The sequence below is a fragment of the Cibotium barometz genome, chromosome 47, assembly GCF_041138505.1.
Source record: "Cibotium barometz isolate CiBa-2024 chromosome 47, ASM4113850v1, whole genome shotgun sequence".
In the NCBI taxonomy this organism is placed as follows: Eukaryota; Viridiplantae; Streptophyta; class Polypodiopsida; order Cyatheales; family Cibotiaceae; genus Cibotium; species Cibotium barometz.
The window spans coordinates 41,401,780-41,413,214 of record NC_141092.1 but is presented as its reverse complement, the minus strand read 5'-3'; the positions used below and the strand labels follow the sequence as shown (position 1 = coordinate 41,413,214).

The window sequence follows — 11,435 nt, the reverse complement described above, 5'->3', positions numbered from 1 at the left end:
CATGGTTGAGCTACTTTAAGCTTTCTACAATCTCTCTTCATGCCTTAATTTAATATTTGAATAAATTGACCTTTAGTCTCTTTTTGATCATTCCCAACGCATCTTTTAATTTTTCATGTTTCTTGGTTTCAACCCTAGCAATTATTTACCAAGTTCACAAATTAATTATTTTCTACTTGACCATGCCCATTTTTAATTTATTTTTTAGGTTCTAGTTAATTAATTTTTTAACTCATTTATGTGCATAAATATGTATACATATGTACATACATGGTAAAACTCATAAGGATTAATTTCTTAACAAGATCCAATGTAAACATTTTGCACCTTGATTTTCCCTTTTATTATTTTGCTTTTTTATCAAATTTTATGTACTTATAAGATTACGTAATTTACATACACCTTTGGCCTAGTCACATGTGTCACCATTGGCATGTGTGCACATTTGCACAATAAGGCCTTTACCATTAATATATATATATATATATATATATCTAAGGTTCCCAATTATTTAAATTTTTCTTCCAAGGTTAATTTTTCACAAGCTAATTTATCTACCTTACCATATCACTTTTTTAACAACCCAATTGGAGAATTCTAAACATTTTTTGAATATTCTCTCATTAAAATATTTTTAGAACTGAAGTTTATTAACAAATACAAGAAATACATGTAAGAGAGACCTTACAAGAGAAGGCCATAGATTATGATAAGACCTTGACACCCACGTCTCATATGACTATGATCATATGTATTATTGCATTGGCAATGCATCATAGCTGTTATGTACATCAAAAAGCCACACAAGCACAACACGACCCACAAAAGAGCCCTCCCTCTTCCCATGTGCTTGTCACAAGTAATTCCCCCACAGACAATCTGACATCAACAGGACCTTTCCTGAGGTAAACATATGGCTCTGGACCTGCGCTAATGTAGTGATGCTCTGCTTAAGAGCAGACATTTTGCACAAAAAGAGCTAAAAGATACACAATTTATGTGCTGAATGAATTGAAAAGGGTATAGGGCCTTTCCCGAGGAAAAAATAAGGGCAAAAAACTCTGCACCTGTCCAATGTAGTGCTGCTCAGCTTAAGAGCAGACTCTTGCACAAAGGGAGCCAAAGGATACATAATTTACAACCTACACGCTAGCATCCCACTTGAAGTGTTGAATTAGAAAAAATCCACCACACTTGCTTCATGATAGAAATACAGTCTTATCATTCACTTAAGAACCGCAGTGCAACAATGAACAGGTCTGCAGAGAGTGATGTTGATAGTAGATACAGAGAGTTTGGATCTCCCCTCTTCTGGCTAGCCTTCACACTTATTTCCAAACTCAACAACCGTGCCTACTTACAAAGCCTCAAAAAATCAATCTATCGTGCATATACAAGACTACTCCATCATGCAGCAGAATAATTAGTTAACAACTCCAGGGACTGCTTCAAATATGATACGGCAGTCGGGACATCATCAAAAGCAAGGGCACTGACAGCAAACCTTGCAGCTTTCTGTGCTTCAGCTATTTTGTCAGGTGCAGGATGGTAAGTGTGTTCTTTGAAGGAGGCCACAGGAGCACTTGTTGTCCGCTCTAATCCAGGAGGATCATTCAATCCTGCGAAGGAGCCGTAGTCTGCAGAAAACGGCACTGACGCAGGATATGTCACAGCACTTGGAACCTGACCCCCTTGAGATTGATAATAGACTGCATCTGAACCCCCATTGTTGGCAATGAATGTTGTTGGCATACTGGAGTACATCGATCCCTTGGCTGACATTTGTGCATATTCATGGTAATGTGTATTGTGAGGCTGGCCATTATATGCATCCAATTGAGACCTTGATTCATATTGACTTGCATCCGTGGAAGAAGATGCAGCCGATGTGTCAGCAGGCATAGATGAAGATGGGTAGTATGAGCCAGGGTAAGGAGATGTGTAGCCAGAAGGTGCAGAATTAAAAGGTGATTGTGGCATCCCATGATCGGTATTACTTGGATACTGATTGTTATGGTCAGGCTGCAAAGCTTGATTAGTATACATTTTTGACCCGCCATCTAAGCTTGGGCTTCCCACCCCAAATCCCATGTTTGAAGCTTGCTGTACATGTGGCCTTCCTTCCGGTGCCCTAGTAGCTGCATTATCATGTCTCACCTGTCAAAAAGTTTTTTGAAAAACCCAAACTTTAGCATTCCCATATTTCACTATCTCATTGATAGAAGAGTCAAGATTAACTAGATGAGATCGACACTAAAAGGACAAGGAAACAAACTGAGAACACACAAGTTAATCAAAACCTTCAGAGAGAATCATATCGAGAGAGAGAGAGAGAGAGAGAGAGAGAGAAACACACAGAGGAGACTGAATAAGGCCTATGAGACCCAATCAACAGCACAAAGTTTTTCAAAACATTTGAAAAAACTCAATATGACTGAGGGCTGAGTGCTAATGCCTCGCTCTCTGTGTGTGAGGAAAAAGATCCATGTAGTGCTTCTCAGAATCTCAACAGTGGAGCACCTCGTGCTTCCAGGCAAAGGAGCACACCCTGATGAAAGCGGCAATGGCAAGAGTTTTTCCCACTGCAAAAGGAAGATGTGAATGTATGTGAAGGATGCATGCACGCGTGACTCATAGGACAGGCACTCCAACAAGGTATGTAGGTATGTCTCTCACCCCCAAGGGGGCAGGCCTGGTAAGTCCTATGTGACTGATCCTCCATGCCAACATCCAGTCTCACATCTTAGTCAATGGGAAGGCAGCAAGTGTACGGATGGTATGGGTCTGCCAAGTGGCTGGGCATCCTCTGACCTCTGAGAATAAAATATTGAGTCTTGTACAATGTGCTAATTTGTGAGGTGTAATGGACAAAGAGAAAGAAAGAATGCAAGATGATCTGAATGTCTACAGAAAACCCAAAGGCTCAAGGTAATACATGTGATCCATGAGTAGACTGAGTGTCCAAAAACATGGAAAAAGAAAGAAAAAAGAAACCTACCACCAAAAGACAGGGCACACATAATAAAAACACCGCATAGAAAGCCCATGTACTACGCGAGCCCCGTATATACAATGAAATAGGAAGATCCCATCATGTGTTACCCTCCCCATAGACAGAAGTATTCCACATCTTGTGTCCATGCCTATCTATGGTGCTCGATTATGTCCCAAATCTAGAGCTGACGAAGGTCTGGATGTAACATGCGGAAGCTTGATGGATAGAATCGGGAACTTCAATGGACAGAATTCAGTAATCTTTCATGACGAAGATAATGCACAAGATAGAGAGACAAGTGCAGAAATAGAGAGAGAGAGAGAGAGAGAGAGTGTCGGACACAGTATTGGTCCCGAATACCCCCTGCAGGGCCCCCACCACGAATGGTGTATTTGATTTATTAGAATGATGCAAATCTGTAAAAATCTTCTGGTTCTTGACCTTTCACCTTCACCTTGGCTGTAGCATGCCCCTTGGCTATCCTGGCCCTTGGAATACTTCAACCCCTTATGAGTGGTAAGATAACAAATGAATGAACACCCTATGCTATTTATAGCACCTAATGATGCTAGTTGGCTGGCATAAAACAGGGTCGGCCTGTTTATCTTTTGCCCACAACCTGAATCTGGCCTTTTTGGCAGCGCTTTTCACACCATGTCCTCACCATGATCTGGCTGCCTTTGCTAGGCTGCGCCTGGCTCGGCTGGTCGGCTGGCTGGCCAAGCCCACATGGGCTGGCCAACAGGCTTCCAAAGCCTTTCCTTGGGCTGGTCGCCATTGGCCATGGGCCTCATGGGCCCTTAGGGTGGCCTAAGACCATAGTCACACGAAACGGCCATTTCAATCCCTAGAAACGCGTTTCTCCGTTTCAGGACCCCATCCATTTCCATGGCCGTTTCTCGTTTCCCAAGTGATATTGTCACAAGAAACAGTCGTTTCCCCGTTTCCATTCCTCGAACGTTTCTGTTCCCATTTCTCGTTTCTGGTGACTATGCCAAAGACCTACCCCGTGCCCACTCAAGAGATACAATCCCTTCCTGGGGTAGCCCAGAAGTCTTCCCCCTTCTCCTACATGAAACTACATGCTTCCTAAGACCTAGGTGCCTAGTATCTAGCTACAAGCCGAACACCCGGAACACCCAACATCATTCCAAAGGGTGCCTCACATTACAGACTATCACTGCTTCATGTGCAAGTCAGTGCACACATGACCAAGTGTTAAGCCTCCAAGATCTCCCCGTAAGGCAAACCTACAAAACAAAGCCATAAAAACCATGAAGGGGGTGCAGGCCTGACTCACCACCCAACCATGACAGGGCCTTCTATCGTCCTCATCTAGTATGCCATTCCACCCGGGGTTGTCTCCCAAGGACGACGGCCTCCTCCGCGATGGTGCTCCTGCTCCACGCGCTCTGCACTCTTGTGCTCCATCTGTCGGTGTGTGCCGAGCTGGTACCCCTCCCTCCAATAATAGGACAGGAACGCCCAAAAAAGCACACGCTATCAATAGCGGACCAAAAAGCACATGTCCACCCACAACATATCACACTCTAGCTCGCCAATCTGCCTACCCCTAGCGTGCACATGACATACTCACCTTCCTCAAAAGAGCTCACTCTTGAGCTCAAGAAAAAGAACTCAAAGGAGAAGTTGTCACATTCGCAACACTAGAGAAACACCCTCTATTGGTCGAAACCAATAGTCTCAAGGACAATCAGACTAAGAGGTCGACCTGCTCAAGTAACATGACATGAGCGTCAATTCCTAGTCACAAAAGCCGAATCCGGAGCAAATGGATCATCAGGATAACTCGAAGCTAACAATGCTACCAGTACCAAAGGTAAGCAACCACTGTCCTAAAGAGTTATCCCAAAACCAAAAGTATCTTCCATTTGACTACCATGCTTTCATCTTGATGTCCTCTATAAATTTGGTCTAGAAAAAAACACAAAATTGGGAAAACCCAGAACCTACTACTGAAGCTTGAACCAAGTGGAACACAACAATAGTCTCTTCCCAAACAAGAGAAGAACCGATCTTCTAGAAAAGATCATCAATCTGTACTTCGTCACCTTGGAAGTCTAACTTCCCAAACAGACCTCGAAAGTCTTGGACATGAAAGGAACAACTGTTCCAACAGACCTAGTTATGACACAAGCTAGCATCTATCATAACTGCCTGTATCAAAAGTAAAGTATCTATCCCTCAAAAATATTGAGATAGCCTTGTGTTTGCAGGCGCAAAGTCTGAATGAAGTCTTGACAATCTGGCGTAGCCTTGTAACGTGCAATGGATCATGGCGTCCCATACCACTATGATACACCCCATACCCCTTCACAAGTGCCATCAACAGCCCTTCCCACGTCCATAGCCCGGGCGACCAGGTAAAGGACCCCCACGTGCGCCATCGGATTTGGGAAGGTAAGTGTTTTTTTTTTCATTTAAAAAACTGCCCACTTCTTTTTTTTTTTCTTTCTAATGTGTGTAAATATATGAGTCCCCTTGTTATTTAAAAAAAACGGTCCCATGCTTTTCTAAAAAAAACAATGTCCAGCTTTGTTCAAAAAGTCATGCCATGCTTTTTATATATATAAACATCATGCTTTTTTCTTGTGAGAAACCAATGCTCAGTTTTTTTTTAAAAACATTCTGTTTTTTCTTTTAAAAACTGAGATACGCTGTTTTTAGACTACTGCCGGCTGCTTTTCCCTCTTACGTACTGCTATCCATACACTGTATGGACTATTCAGAGGTTGTCGTGCAGGTCTAATGCTGCTTTTACTGCACACCAGTCGCTGCTTTTACTGCACACCAGTCCGTACATACATACAGCTGCGCATACTGTACCACAAGTACGTTTTGTCAAGCCTCTACCAAGACCCGCCACGTGTGTGGCTGCTGTACCTGTATGCACAGGCCCGTAGAGCTGCTGTACCTGGTGCAAACTCTGTACAGCCACCTGCCCCTAGGGTAGCCAGCATGGTCAAGCATGAGACTTTTCAAAAGAGGGCTCACTCCACACACAAACTACCGCGAACTCCCCTCTCACATGACTAGACATGCTTTTTCCCTACGCCAACCACAATCTCATGCAACATAGAGCAACGACTTGATAGAAAAAGCAACGATTCATAGGAAGAGAACGATGCGAAGCATACCCGGGTCTCTTGTCAGATGTGATGCATACCCACGCATACCTTTCAGCTTCTTGCGTTAGGGTTAGCTCTGATACCACTGTCGAGCCTCCAGGATCTCCCCATAAGGCAAACCTACAAAACAAAGCCATAAAACCATGAAGGGAGTGTAGGCCTGACTCACCGCCCAACCATAACAGCTATGAGGGAGGCTCACAATCTTGGCTGTCCCCACCGAGCCATGAGCTAGAGCGTCATGCCCTCGTGAGTGCCCTTCTATCGTCCTCGTCTGGTGTGCCATACCACCTCTTTTGTGATCAAAGAGGAGTATATCACACAAAGGATAATTGCATGTGTGTTGTGTCAAACATGAGGCATGCTACTCCGTATGTACGACATAGAAGTATCGTACTTACTACGGGCATAATTAAGTGCTATTTCTTTTGGCCCAGTATGCGCAAGGATATTGAGGCATATGTACGGCATGTATCGCATGCCAGAAGGTCAAGTTTGACAGGGAAAGGGCTCCAAGTTTACTTCAACCGTTGCCTATTCCCTCGCAGCCATGGGAAAGTATTGCAATGGACTTCATCATGGATTTGCCGCCTCCTTTTTTTTCCCAAGAAAAAGATCCTTCAATTATTTAAAGAAAAAACAACCGCAAAGGGTTAAGTACAACACGACAGGCTAGATACAAACACGCCTCATATAAGCGCGGGAAACAAATGATCAAAGCGGAAGAGATGCTTCTCCTCCGACTGGCCGCTCAGTGAGGAGAAGGCTATCTCATACAGGGAGAGGGGGGGGGGGGGGGGGGGGGGGGGGAGGGGGGGGGGAGGGGGGGGGGGGGGACAACCATACAGGTGGGTCTGTAATGCCAAATGGGGTCACCGCCTCTATTTGTGAGGAAAGGGCCAGGCCTCCAAAGTCTCAAGAAGGCTTCCCGCCGCTTCCGCATGTGGTCAGAACCTCCCTCCAGCTTCCCCCCTGACCCCGGAGGGGGTGATGATATTGAGCCATATGCTCCTAATGGATATCGAGCCATATGCTCCTGAGGGTCTCGGCCAACGGAGTGTGGGTACCCTCGATGGCCTCGCTGCATCTAGCACGCCAGATGTGCCAGGCTGCTATGCTACTGGGAGTCTCCCATCGCTGGCATGAGCCTAGTCGCCAGTCACCCGTCGGTGGAGCTGTGACTAGTACTACTCCAATACGATGGTGGGAGACCTGAAGGGCTAGTCCTCCCCCATCCTCCTTATAAGTCCTAACCACTCTAGCCTCAGTGGCCCAAGCGACAATACCCCAAGTGATGATCTGGGCCAATACCCTGTCCATAGCGAAGATGCGGAGAATCCGTTGCCAAATCTGCTGAGCCTTCGAGCAATCCCAAAGGTAATGTCGCTGAGACTCCTGGGGGTGGCCGCACCTTGGGCAAGCCATTGACCAACCTCCGACTACCAGCCAAGTACTGACCGCCAGACTCCTGTGTGCCATCAACCAAAGAAAGAGAGTGATCTGCCTCGAGATGATCCCAAGCCAAAGTAGACTAGCTGCAAATCTGTCCTCAAAGGAAGGACTAAAACCACGCGCTCGCATCTCTATAAAGATCCATCTAGTACTCTGCGGCCACGAGCCTCCACCAGTGTGGGCTGAAATCCGGGCCAAGAGGAAATCCTTCCAAGGCTCACCACCAGGTAGATGTCCTCTGACAATCAACTTGCCAAGCAGAGCACGGCTTTGTATAGCGGGATCGAGCCAACCCCCCTCTGCTATGTAGCTAAATGATCACTCTCCATGCCACCTTGGGCCTCACTGGTCTCCCATCACTTTCGGCCCACAAGAAGTTCCGGATCAAACGTTGTACCCGGCCAATACATGCCCGAGAAAAGGCCCAGCACGAAGTGATGTACCATATGGGGGCAAGCAGTACGTGGTTCGCCACCACCACTTTGCCTGCTAGGGATAGCCTCGCCAAGCTCTAGTATAAAAGCTTCTTCCGAATACTCAAAAGAAGCGGAGCGAGCTGCTCCTCAGGAGAGAGATCAATGCCAGCCTAGCAAACGAGGTAGCGGACTAGAGTGCCCCTCGGGATCCACTGGAAAGCCTCCACTGGTCGCCAAGTTGGGGCGGGTGCTGAGCCTACCCAAAAACCACACGACTTGTGCTAGTTGATCTGCACTCCTGATGCACGACAGAAAATCTCTATCGCCTCCGGGAATCGCTAGAGATTCCCAACATCTTCAGCAAGGTAGGCTGTTGTGTCGTCTGCAAACTCTGAGTCCAGCAACTCCTCCTGCCTGTGGAGGGAAAGGCGCAATCCCTAAAGTTCGATCTCTGGGCCGAGAGAAAACTACTCATGGCCTCGGCGACAAATAGGAAGAGGTACAGCGCCAGAGGACAGCCTTGTCGAACCGAGCGGGAAAGGGGGAATCTGTCACCTCGGGCTTCCTGAATGAGAACCTGGCTGTGTGATGTTGAATAAAGTCCTGAGACTCCACGAATCCACTCCATGGGGAATCCCATCCGGCTCATTGTGCCCTCCAAAAAGCTCCAGTCCACCCTGTCATAAGCTTTCTCAAAGTCTAGGAGTAGCACGATGAGGTCCTACTACCACATCCTGGCCGAAGCTGTCACCTCCCAAAAGGTAAAGATGTTGTCTAGAGTGCTCCGATCCTGGGACCTGAACAAAACCAGTCTAAGTGTCGGGGATCAAGTCTGGGAGAGAAGGCTGAAGTCGCTTGTTGATGGCCTTGGCCAAAATCTTATAGGCTGTCCCTAGAAGGGTGATGGGTCTCCACTACCCGATCTCCAATGACCACCCTCCTTGGGAATCAAATGTATCAAGCCCTCTGTGAGCCTCTCTGGCATGGCACCTGTGAACATAATCTCGTTGAAGGCAGCGCGAAGGCCATCTTCCATGAGGTCCCAATGGCGAAGAAAGAAAGCCCATCCGCCCCCAGGCATTTGCCCCTGGGTAATGCCATCACCGCCTCCACCACCTCCTCTTAAGTAGAAGGGGTCAATAAGAAAGACCAAAGAGAGGGGCCTCTCTCGTGTGCCTCCAGACTCTCTCGCGTGCATCCATCACCTAGGGGGATAATGGGGAACCAGTGAGAAGAGATCAAAAGAAATCCGTGGCGATGGCTCTCACATGTGGGGGATCAGAAACAATAGCTCCATCCTGGCCACGCAGCCTGCGAATACCGTCTCTCCTCCTGTGGGGGCCAGCTATCTCAAGAACATTAACACAATGGTAAAGAATCGACAGCAGAGAGGGGGAAGAGATGAACAGTATTTTCAATGTATTTATGTGGTACAAAAAGATGTGTATGTCTGTACAACTTCCATGGCCTTTGGCCTTCCAAAAGAGGACTGAATTCTAGACTAAAAGACTGTCTAAGAACTGACTATGACCTACCCCATAAGGAAGATCACATGATCTATGAATGGACACTTGCTTGCTATTTACAGGCTCTAGGAAATACCCCTACAACAGGACAACTGCTGTCGCCAGCAAAAAAAAAAAAAAAAAAAAAAAAGAGCACAAAATTCATAAAATATTATTAAATACTGATGAATGTGTCTATTTGATGCTCTTGACTTGGCCAACTGATGGGCTGCCTATTGGAGACTTCAATTGTACCTGCTGGAGCCTCTGTTATATACTCTAAACTGTTGCCTAATCAAGGACTAGCTATGGGATTAGCCATGTACACGGCTGTGCACGTGACACCATACTTGTTGTACCGATGTCTGTAGAGTCCATACAGTGTCCATGCAGTCCATGCGACGCCGAACATGACTCATACAACCTTGGTATTCTTGTAAATCAGCTTTTCCAGCCCTAAAAACCCTAAAACAACTTGCTTTTAGCTTTTCTTCATGTGAAAGAATGCCAAATACCGTGAGTCTCGCTTGGAAGTGTTACACCAAGTAAACATGTACATTTGATATTAATGAGGAACACCACGTCAATCCCAAATAGGTTTGTGCACACATGTCCACAGGGGTACCAAGGCGTCCCCGGCCCCATGGGCAATACATGTAATAAAGTCAAACATTGTCCGAGCAAACCAAACAATGTCACACATAAAATAAATGTCATGGCACACATATGATACATGATGCACATGCAGATTGGAGAATCACCCATCTGCTTTCTTGTACTTCCAAATATTCCACGTGCAATAACAGTACCCCATGTGCACATGGTTGAAATCCTCACGGACACCATGTGTACACATGTACACACACAGGTACTTTGAATATTGTATGGCCCTTTCTCATGACCTGAAAATCACCCTTGCACCATCCAAAAACCCAGCATCCACACCAAAGTACAAAAATATCAATTCCCTTCAGGCATCCACACCAAAGTTCAAAGATACCAATAAGCCATCAAGTACACCAGATTGTACATGACTAATGGGGCCAAGCCCTAACAGCGAGCCAAGCCCAAAGATCTCTTCATGAACCAAGTCCATGAACCAAGCCCGAGATCTGAAAATGACCTATGAGCCAAGCTCAAGGTCCCATACATTTTGCCATGATCAAGATCTGCATGCCAAGCATATCTCATAATAATCAAGATAATCAAGTCCAAAATACTCTGAAAAATTAAGGATTTGTGACAGTTCCTGCCCCCGTTTCCTTGAAAGATTTCTTTACTTCTTGGATTTGCTTGGTGATGGTAGTCCCACATTGAAATTCTGCTATTGGAGTCAAGGCTAAAGCCCTGGCACCAATCTTTCTTGAATTGAAGCATTGGACAAAATGTGAGCAAAGCAATTTCAAGAGCAGCATGCGGTAAGAAGTTATTGAATGAGAATAACAGCACTAGACAGGGGAAAGCTCCACATGTGCCCGCACGCGCGCGCACACACTACACACACATAGGTCCTATGTGTTGTAGCACAACACCACCACCACCATGTAAATTTGAGACCAGCTCTCGACAGCATCCCATATGACAAATATATGCATTACCTTGAAATGACCAAATCCTTTCAAAAGCTAAGAAGAATGCAAGTGCTACGGGCTTCATAATTATATCTTGCTTTGAATTTCAACAAGTAAGAAACCCACCTCCAAATCCGAATCTCCATGAGGTGAGAGAGAGAACTCTTCATCACCACCAGGTGGGCCCGGCACGGGTTTCCTTCCTTCACTGAGAGCCTTACGTATATCTGCTGCCTTCCACACAGCATACTTCTGCTTCTGTTCAATCTGGCATAACAGATCATATTAGCCTTGGTAGAAGCAGTCACTAGAAAGTATATATCGATAGATTGAGACACACAAGTGCA

General features: G+C 45.9%; 1 protein-coding gene across 1 annotated transcript in view; it reads right to left on the bottom strand.

The window, feature by feature from the left end:
• Window positions 1-1,169: 1,169 nt before the first annotated feature.
• Window positions 1,170-11,435, bottom strand: part of LOC147611693 (protein HOMOLOG OF MAMMALIAN LYST-INTERACTING PROTEIN 5-like) — a 32,668-nt gene continuing 22,402 nt past the window's right edge. Inside the window, exons 5-6 of the mRNA XM_086784748.1 lie at window positions 11,215-11,355; window positions 1,170-2,157 (exon numbers count right to left, since the gene is read on the bottom strand). Coding sequence (XP_086640874.1) covers window positions 1,408-2,157; window positions 11,215-11,355 — 891 coding nt within the window. The 3' untranslated portion in view covers window positions 1,170-1,407. The remainder of the gene's footprint in view (window positions 2,158-11,214; window positions 11,356-11,435) is intronic.